The sequence below is a fragment of the Miscanthus floridulus genome, chromosome 13 (genome assembly GCF_019320115.1).
Source record: "Miscanthus floridulus cultivar M001 chromosome 13, ASM1932011v1, whole genome shotgun sequence".
Lineage (NCBI taxonomy): Eukaryota > Viridiplantae > Streptophyta > Magnoliopsida > Poales > Poaceae > Miscanthus > Miscanthus floridulus.
This window is the reverse complement of record NC_089592.1, coordinates 30530279-30540650: the sequence shown is the minus strand read 5'-3', so window position 1 is coordinate 30540650 and position 10372 is coordinate 30530279. Positions and strand designations below refer to the sequence as shown.

General features: G+C 43.3%; 1 protein-coding gene across 1 annotated transcript; it reads left to right on the top strand.

The window, feature by feature from the left end:
• Positions 1-2866: 2866 nt before the first annotated feature.
• Positions 2867-8185, top strand: LOC136500540 (26S proteasome non-ATPase regulatory subunit 1 homolog A-like). Its single transcript, XM_066495914.1, has 11 exons — positions 2867-3192; positions 4046-4215; positions 4318-4420; positions 4506-4674; positions 4809-4943; positions 5037-5380; positions 5470-5605; positions 5704-5952; positions 6230-6450; positions 6564-7524; positions 7653-8185. The coding sequence occupies exons 1-11, from the start codon at positions 3041-3043 to the stop codon at positions 7974-7976; spliced, it is 2964 nt and encodes a 987-aa protein (XP_066352011.1). The 5' UTR covers positions 2867-3040; the 3' UTR covers positions 7977-8185.
• The last annotated feature ends 2187 nt before the right edge of the window (positions 8186-10372 follow it).

Here is a 10372-nt window from a genome sequence, read left to right as displayed (position 1 = left end):
TTGTAAGGATTCATGTTTAGGGTCCCTATGCAACTTGGCGCCATGCTAAAAGGAGTACACTTTTCATTTTATCTGGATTGCTCTAGCCTGATTTGCTTGCAGTTTCACCTTTTCAGTTGCTGTCATCCTACATAAAAACCATTTCTTTAACCATGATAAGGATACACAATCTGCTGAACTTGTTATTGATCCATTTACTGTTATTTTCAATTTCTTGCACGGTATTGACACCACAAGGAGTGCATTGAAGTTATGCAAGGTGGAAGAAAAGGTCAGTATTTTAAGAAATTATAAACCTCTTGTGTTGATAGTAAATTCTCGAATTACATTTGAAATTTTTTTTTCTCGAAAAACGCAGGAGATCTGCGTCTCATTGTATTAAGAAGAAATTACATTTGAAATACTGATTATATGTTAATGGTACTGGACAAATTTAAAATATGTCACCCCAGGACATTTACTGCAAATAGTATAGAAAAGTCCTTAGCCGTTTTTAACAAAACATTCTTTAATTTAGTAGCTATTTACTGTAAATAGTATAGAAAAGTCCTTAGCCGTTTTTATTTGGTCTTCTACTCTAGGAGAAAACGGGTGACAGATGGAGCTCAGTGTTCATTGTGTAGGGAACTGAGAGGGATGGGTGCAATTGAAAGGGCGATGAGTAAATACTGTGATTGTGTGATTCAAAAGAGAGACATATTTGACCCATTTCTTGCCCTAACATTTGATTCTGAGGGTTAACTCATGGAGTGCTATAAAACCTTCGTTCAAGGAAAGTTTGGGCTAGTGTCCACAAAGGAAATGTAAACAGGAAATGGTTTCCAAACAATGAGGGAGATTGATTTCCATGGACAGATGATTGTATATATTTGACAATCTATCCTAGTCAGTTCTTGTAACAGTTCATCATGTTGGTATAGCATTTCTTTGTTTTTTGGTTTGTTGTTTCCTATTTATGGTGTCAAGGATTTGACAAAAGGGTGTACTTCCAGGGCAACGATAAATGATTAGGTTGCACAACACTGGTAATGATTGATTGTTGGTTTATGTCAACATATGTGAATGAATATAATCATGAGTTCTCAACAAATTATGCAGAGGAAAGGGAATGGAATTCTCATAAGAAAATAGACCTGAGCACAAGGGACCTGATATATTATCTTCAGGAGAACAATGTTTCATTAAGTAAGGTACATTGTGATGCTAGAAAGCTTCTATATTTGAACCACATCATGCTATAAAATTTATATTTTCATTCAAGCTGAGGCACAAGTAGAGATTTAGGTGACCATAACAACCTTGACACAAGTGGATGTGGTTGACTGGGAAAAATATATTCTACTAGTGAACTAGTCCATTATTCTACTAGTGAGCTAGTGCAATAGATCCAGCATGGGGGGACGTTGCAAGGGACATTACAATATTGCATTATCTGTGATTATGGAATATGAATGCTTATAAGGTACTATTGAACCAATTTCTAACCTGATAAGAATGTGGCCTAGAAAGAATCACAAAATGAGGTTATTAGTTAGTTGTACTTTCCTGTCTGTCTGTTTCCATTCATTTTGCTGACATTGAGTTTATTTTTTAGGTGTTGCACTTGGTTTTATATTCTTCCAAATTATGTTCTAGCTGGATTTTGGATTCTTATTGATGTCAAGTTGTAAAGTGGATGACAATGGAGGGGTTGTTTATTAATTATTATAAAGTCATGTCTACTAAGGGAAGCAAAGAAGTTCCAAGAGCTGTGTTACTGCATCTACACTGTTTGTTGGATAGGAAAGAAAAAGATTGTACAGTGAGTATACAATGTCCAGAAATGTAAGGATCATGTTTATTTTTTTTAATAGAGATGATTCCTGTATTTAGAAATTTGAGCCAGGGTTCAAATGCTACAGTTCTTGAGGGAAATGTGAGCCATGTTCGCTTGTCTTATAATCCGTACGTTTTAGCTTATCTTTTCGGTCGAAACAGTGTTTTTCTCTCACAATAAATCAACCGGAATAGTATTTCAGCTTGTTTTTTCAGCGAAGCAAACAGGGCTGTGATGTCCATTCGTTTCTGAAGAAGCGAGTAAGGCACTGCCACCAGTGAACTCTTGCAAGTGGGAGCCTCGAGATGCTGGTGCAGTTGTTGGCTGAGCTAGCAGAACTCCTGTATGATTTCTAGGGCGGTCGGTGACTGAATTGTTGCTACAAGATGATGACTCTGTTCATGCTGCAATGATGTCTGGTGTAATTTCATAAGCCCACAAAGTTATTCATATCTAGCTGTAAAATTCTTAGAAGTACTTAAATTGGAAACACTAATCCTATATATGCTTATTGGTATGCAAAAGTGTAGCACTGCTTGTTGTGGTTCTAACAACACGTGAAAAACGATTTTCTGGACCCAAATCTCTGGAATTGTTTCCTAGCTATCTCCCACATTGCTGATATGGACAAGGATCAACTTGTTGAGAAGTAAACACATGTTAGTGCTACAAAAATTGTTGGCAAGAACTCAATTCTGCCCTGTTCGGCTTATCCAGAAATCGGCTTATTCGGCTTGTTTTTTTAGCCGGAGCAGTGTTTTTCTCTTACAATAATTCAGCCATAACAGTGTTTTTCAGCCAGTTTCAGCCAAGATATTATACAAAAATATTATATCTTATAGGGCACTGTATATTTCCACTAGATATATGCGTTGCACCCGGGCTTGCCACAGTCGGAGACGTACAGAATACGTATCCTACGTCGATTCATTCAGTATTATATTAAATTAAAAACCAACACTACAGCTACAGGAGAAACACGTCTCCGAAACAAAAACACATATCCGAATTGCCCTCCTCCAACCCTTATATTTGCGCCGCGGTCCCCAAAGCCCCCTCACCTAGAATCGAATCCGCGACCTTCTTCTGCTCCAAGCAAGGTAGCAAAGCCGCACCCGCACCCGCACCCAGACCTCGACGGGCGGCGAGCAGCAAGAGGGCAGCCCGTGCCCTATCGACGCGAACCCCTCAGCGGCGGATCGGTACTCGTAGGCGGCGGCGGACATGGCTGCGGCGGCGGTGATGGTGAGCTCGGCGGGCTCCCTGCTGGCGATGCTGCAAGAGCCGGCGCCGGAGCTCAAGCTCCACGCGCTCGCCAGCCTCAACTCCCTCGTCCACGCCTTCTGGCACGAGATCTCCACCAGCGTCTCCTCCATGTAAGTCCCCTCCTCCTCCCCGCCCCCTTCCCCGCTCCCCCAGCCGGGCGCTCCACTCCCGCCCCCCTCAATTTGCCCGTTCTGCCTCCGCCGCCACGGCCGTCGGCGGGTGCTGCGGCGCCCCGTCGCCGCGCGTTTCGTTTAGTTTCGGCGAATTTCGGTTAGGCTAGGTTCGATTCTGGCTCGCCTCGAGAGGTTCGGCTAGATGGCGTCGGCAGCGCCGCGTCGAGTTTTCGATTTAAACTTCAGAGGGAACCCTGGGTTCGATCTGTTCGGATGGAGGTTTTGGGAGGGTTAATGTGCTGCCACTGGTTACTGGAAACCTAGAATTTTTAGAATTTAGAGCTTGTTATGATTCGTGCCCTCCAAGTCATGGACACTGTTTGCTGAAAAATCTGAACTTTCTTACTAGGTTTCTAGATTGTTTAAGGCAACAAATCCTGAACTTTTAGATTGTGGATGTCATGATAGGATATGAATCAAATGTGGTAACTTTGTTCTTTAAAATAAAAAGCTGTAATCTGTCGCAAAGTAGTAGTACTGATCTATGTTTTTATACTGTTTAATGTGGGAGCTGCCTTTAGCTTATTAGTTGCTCCTCAGTTCAACAGAAGCTATTCACTTGTAGTGGAGATACCTGCTATGAGAATTGGTGTTTATTTCCTTGGAGTTACATTCATTTTAGAAGGATCCGTATGAATACCAAGATTATTCATGACTGCTGCAAGTGATGTGCATGGGCCAAAATATTTTCTCTCATTATCCTGTATAAAAAAGTTTTGACAATCAGTATAAGCTTGGGTGCTTTCCTTTGTGCTTGTATTTCTCACAATTTGTTTCCTGCTGCTTGCAGTGAGAGTTTGTATGAAGACGAGGAGTTTGTCCAGAGGCAGCTTGCAGCACTAGTCGCCTCTAAGGTGTTTTTCTACTTGGGCGAGCTAAATGATGCTCTGTCGTATGCACTTGGCGCTGGACCCCTGTTTGATGTTTCTGACGACTCTGATTATGCTCAAACACTGTTAGGTGAGGAACTGCCTGGCGCCTGGCACCTGGCACCAGTTAATTATTGCCAGCACTAAAAGTACTGTGTTAACATTACCTCCTTTGCCCTGTTTCTTTATTCAGCAAAAGCTTTGGATGAATATGCTGCCATCCAATCAAGGGCCACTGGGGAAGAAAAAACAATGGACCCTAGGCTGGAGGCCATTGTGGAAAGGATGTTGGACAAGTATGATAGTTTCCTCATGGTCCATTGTTTCTTGGTTTGTTAAAATTTTGCAGTTTTGAGCTCACACATACATGTTGCCTTTCAGGTGCATTCTTGATGGAAAGTATCAACAGGCCATGGGTATGTCTGTTGAGTGCCGGAGACTGGATAAACTGGAGGGAGCAATTTCTCGATGTGATAATCTTCATGGAGCTCTTTCATATTGCATCAATCTGTCTCACCAATATGTTAGTCACCGCGAATATCGATTGGAGGTAGGCATGCTATGGATGATTGATATTATAAATCCTGCCAATTGATTCAACCTCTTGTGATTGGCACACAACTACTGTGCACAAAATGTTAGAAAATCATCGTGTTGTCTAACATTTTGTTTCTGTATTTCCAGATTCTACGATGTCTTGTCAAAATATATCAGACATTGCCAAATCCAGATTATTTAAGCATTTGCCAGTGTCTTATGTTCTTGGGTGACCCTGCAAGTGTTGCAAGCATCTTGGACAAGCTGATTTCTGGAAGCAACGTATGCCTCTTTTTTCCCTTTGCCAAACAAGAGGGTTTCTTAATTTGCTGATTGCCTTTGTTTTTGAAACTTAACCTTATGTTCATTTGCCAGGATGATGCTCTCCTTGCGTACCAAACTGCTTTCGATCTTGCTGAAAATGAAAATCAGGCTTTCCTCCTGAATGTGCGGAATCACCTTGATGCATTGAGTTCACATACTTCTGCCCATGTGGACCCTGACAGCGGACCGGCTGTACCAAGTAATCAAACTAATGCTGCTACAGAACCATCTGGGGATGTCCAGATGAGAGACGACATAAACATGCCAAACGGCAGTGCTACCACTGTGGATCCAAATGCAGCAACACATGCTGATAGGCTGACAAAAATCAAGGGCATACTGTCAGGAGAGACATCTATTCAGTTGACATTGCAGTTCCTATACAGCCATAATAGGTAATGTGACATTATCTGACTGATGAATTGTAACAACTGACTGTTCTTTTAGTTTTGTGTCTTAAATTTATTTTTTGCTCATTTAACAGGTCTGATCTTGAAATTTTGAAGACTATAAAGCAAGCTGTGGAAATGAGGAACAGTGTCTGCCATAGCGCAACAATATGCTCCAATGCAATCATGCATGCTGGAACAACAGTTGATACCTTCCTCAGAGAAAACTTGGTATGATTGGTTTCATGCAGTGTGCTTGATGTTACCAAATGCCTAGCATCTTCAATTTTTATATCCATATATTTATCTCATATTGGTCTGTATTACAGGAATGGCTAGGTAGGGCAACCAACTGGGCCAAGTTCAGTGCCACTGCTGGACTAGGCGTCATTCATAGAGGCCATCTTCAACAAGGCCGCGCATTAATGGCCCCCTACCTGCCTCAGAATGGTGCTGGTGGCAGTGGTAGCCCATACTCGGAAGGAGGTGCCCTCTATGCTCTTGGTTTGATTCATGCCAACCATGGTGAAGGAATCAAAGACTTTCTTCGTGAGAGTCTTCGCAACGCCACTTCTGAGGTACTATTCCAGGGCCACATTCCCAAATCTTTGGTTTGTAACAATCCTTTCATGAGAGTGACTACAGTATACATCTCGATGTAGTTTATGTTCTTGAGTGAAATAGCTGCAGTCTTATAGTAGTCTGCAGGTGGGGGAAATGTAGGAGTGAGGCAAATGTTGGCACTGGGAAAGTTCAATTTTTTGTTACTTATTATATATGTACCGTAGCAAGTTAGCAACCATACACATGTTTCCTTCCTTTCACTCAATTACATTCTAACTTTGAACAATACAGGTGGTCCAACATGGTGCTTGTCTGGGGCTCGGGCTTGCAGCACTAGGTACATCAGATGAGGAAATATGTGAGGACATAAAGAATATTCTGTACACGGATAGTGCTGTGGCCAGTGAGGCAGCTGGTATTGGCATGGGTTTGCTCATGGTTGGCACGGCCAGTGAGAAGGCCACAGAGATGCTTGCCTATGCTCATGATACACAACATGAGAAAATTATCAGGTATGCAATAGGATGCCTTTTGACAACAAGTTCTTAATGCACTACTACACACATGATATTTATTTGTGAAGATGGTAAAGATGTTCCTGTTCTGACTCCTTTCCTGTCTCCAGGGGCTTGTCACTTGGAATTGCATTGACGGTGTATGGCAGGGAAGAAGAAGCTGACACCTTGATTGAACAAATGACTAGAGATCAAGATCCCATACTTCGTTATGGTGGTATGTATGCATTGGCTCTAGCATACAGAGGGACTGCAAATAACAAAGCTATCCACCAGCTTCTGCATTTTGCTGTGTCGGATGTGAGCGATGATGTGCGGAGGACTGCAGTGTTGGCTCTTGGCTTTGTCCTGTACAACGAGCCTGAACAGACACCCAGAATTGTGTCCCTACTATCAGAATCATACAATCCACATGTCCGTTATGGTGCAGCTCTAGCTGTTGGAATCTCCTGTGCCGGAACAGGATTAAGTGAAGCCATCTCCTTACTGGAGCCTCTGACATCAGACGTCGTCGACTTTGTACGCCAGGGTGCTCTCATTGCCATGGCAATGGTGATGATCCAGACCAATGAATCTTACGATTCACGTGTCGGAGCATTCAGGCGCCAGTTGGAAAAGATAATCCTTGACAAGCACGAGGATACCATGAGCAAAATGGGCGCAATACTGGCTTCCGGTATTCTCGATGCCGGTGGCAGGAATGTCACCATCAAGCTCAAGTCGAGGTCAAAGCATGACAGGCTCACCGCTGTTGTCGGACTAGCTGTTTTCACCCAGTTCTGGTACTGGTACCCGCTCACCTACTTCATAAGCCTTGCCGTCTCTCCGACGGCCCTCATCGGCCTCAACTCTGACCTGAAAGTGCCAAAGTTTGAGTTCCTGTCGAACGCTAAGCCATCGCTGTTCGATTACCCCAAGCCAGTCACTCAGCAGACTGCGACCGCATCAGTCAAGGTGCCGGCGGCCATCTTGTCGACGTATGCCAAGTCTAAGTCCAGGGCAAAGAAGGAAGCAGAGAGCAAGGCCAAGGAGAAAGCAGAGGAGTCTTCCATAGCTTCTACTTCGATGCAGGTAAGCGATGCAGTGTATTGAACTATTAACTGCTTTGCTTTGATTTGTGTCCAAGTTGATTTAACTGCTTGCTTTGATTTGCATCCAACTGATCGTTACGCTGGCAATTGGTTTTTGTGTGAGCTCAGGTGGATGGCGCCGCCACAGAGAAGAAGGCCCCCGAACCAGAGCCTACGTTCCAGATTCTGACAAACCCAGCCCGGGTCGTTCCAGCCCAGGAGAAGTTCATAAAGTTCCTGGAAGACAGCAGGTACAAGCCGGTGAAGGCTGCCCCCTCGGGCTTCGTCCTCCTACAGGACCTCAAGCCCATGGAGGCCGAGGAGCTCACCCTAACTGAGGCGCCGTCAACCGCCGCCACGACCAATGCCCCGGCATCCAGCGCCAGCGAGCCAGCTGCCATGGCTGTCGACGATGAGCCCCAGCCGCCCCTGGCTTTTGAGTACACCGATTAGAGGTTATGATGATCCTCGGATCTGGATGTATGGGTTGGGTTGTCTGTAGTAACTTCGTATTGTTGGATGGCGGAACTCGGGGCGTATCACTAATTCATTTATTTTAATTTTATATACTTTTCCTCGAGCATTTATCGTGTGAAGAAGATGTATTGCTGTCTGAATTTTCTGCTGCATTTGCACGGCTGAAGGAAATCAGGAAGTCCCTACCATGTTGTCGGGGAACGGGGGATGGTATTCTTGAGCTGTGCTGCATTGGTGTGGTTGCCATGTGCAGCACGTGCGGTTTTGTAATGTTTCATGTCGCTCTCGAATATGATCCCTGCTGTGAATTGGGGGCAGAGATGCGTGGACCACGTTAACAGCCTGTTTGGGATGCGATGCGAGCACTTGTCATGAATAAATTCGAACCTTTTGTTCCCATATATCATGGGGGGAAAACGAGAACAAATTCGAACCCGACGGACGTGAACAGAATTGGCGAAACGAAAAATAGCCAAACCTTTCCATCGGCGTCAGAAGGCGTGAAATTTACAAGAACCCTTTGTCTCTTTATACAGTGGAAACGCCTGGCGTGTGGTCGTTTCCTGTGAACTTTTTTTTTTCCGAATACGATGCTCGCTCGTATACGTATGCGCACTCATCTATATAAACAGCATACACCTTATTTCTAAAGGTACTTACCAAAGATATAAACACATGTGCATATACACTTTACTTCTAAGCGCACTTCCAAAAGATTGAGACTGAGATTGGACACATCCCATATCCTAAAATTATTTACTTCTATGGCAACTTTTGAAAGATATAAACATACACATACACCTACTTCTAAGGACACTTCTAAAAGACTGAGCACGTTCCATATCCTAAAATAAATACAGGCGAAAAACAAATGTGAGTATCCGCATAAAGTGAAGGACTTAGGAACAACTCTAAGAGACTTTTTTATATTCTTTCTAATTTATAGAAATAGGGATTTTGATGAAAAAATATATTCTCAAACAATCTCTTTAAATGGATATCTAATATTATAGATTTCTCATAAGCCAAAGATAAAAAACGAGAATGACTTTCCAGAGTGTACATAAGATAAAATGTGTAGAAAATGAACTCAAATAAATCTCTGAATAATGATCTATAGAGTAAATTTTAGAAAAACTCTTACTCTAAACCTAAATAGATAAACAACACAACGAGCTAAGCTACCTCATTTCACCAAGACTTTAATAAACTCTTATAAAGTATATATCTCCAATTCAATTCGATAACTCTACTACTGACTCAAATTCAAGTGTTCAACTACTCTACCTCGAGTCTTGCGCATCTTTTGGTTCCGCTGTCCGTTGTCCTTGTGAAAGCATCAAGGTCCTTAGTTGGGTTTTGGTGATTAATGACAATACGAGATTACTGTGACTAACGTATGTTTTGCAGAGGCAATTAAGTTAGGTCATGGTAATGGCAATTGATTGGGCAATCATAGTTGTCATGCCCCTACGATGGAAATCGTTTTGGTTTTCAAAGGATTGACGACAAGGTTAAGGATGGACTAGTTCTAAGTGTCGTTTGGTGTTGAAGAGACACTTAGAGTAGTTTAAGACTTTATTTTTCCTTTGGTCGTACTATTAAGGGGATATGAACGGGTAGCTTGACCTATGTGAGTCTAGTGGGTTAGGTGTGGTGCACACTTATCAAATCTAGCACTAGGTAGCTTCTAAGTAGCCCTTAGATCAATTGGAGCAGACTTCATTCACATATGATTGTTAGTTGGAAACGAATGGAGGGTCAAATGTTGACCGGACGCTGGTTTTGGTGTGACCGGATGCTGGCGTAGAGTCCGGTCAGTTCATTTGATCAAGGTGAAGTCGTCTGGATGCGACCGGACGTTGAGCGAAATGTGACCAGACGCTGGGTGTCAGAGTCTGGTCAACTCTAATAAGGTTCTAGAGAGAGAGAATCCTGATCGGACGCGTCTGGTCAGTGCTGACCGAACGCTGGTCAGGTTCCGGCTACTGACCGGACGCTGAGCAGCAAAGTGACCGGACGCGGGGTTCTAGAGTCTGGTCAACATCAGTAAGGTTCCAAAGACCAGTTTTTGTGACCGGACGTGTCCGGTCAGTGTCCGGTCACAACTTAACTGCTCGGTGGCGGGGAGAACTGATCGAAGCATCCGATCACCTTAACTAGAGCGTTCGGTCACCCCGCAGAGGCACATAACGGTTCGTTTTGAATGAGGGGTTATAAATACTTCCTCTATTCATTCAAGGGATTACTTTTGCTCATTTCAACAGCTGAGAAACACCATTGAGAGTGCTAAGGAGAGCAAGATCCTAGTGAGGTGATTGAGATTTGAGAATCCAAGAGAGAAGCCTCATTAGTGAAAAGAGAGTAGCAAG

What these genes read in the sequence shown, in the direction of transcription:
- LOC136500540 (XM_066495914.1), top strand. Translation starts at nt 3,041, where the DNA reads ATGGCTGCGGCGGCGGTGATGGTGAGCTCGGCGGGCTCCCTGCTGGCG. An exon ending in TCCACCAGCGTCTCCTCCAT is followed by an intron (nt 3,193 to 4,045) that starts GTAAGTCCCCTC and finishes TGCTGCTTGCAG; the next exon opens with TGAGAGTTTGTATGAAGACG. An exon ending in ACCGCGAATATCGATTGGAG is followed by an intron (nt 4,675 to 4,808) that starts GTAGGCATGCTA and finishes CTGTATTTCCAG; the next exon opens with ATTCTACGATGTCTTGTCAA.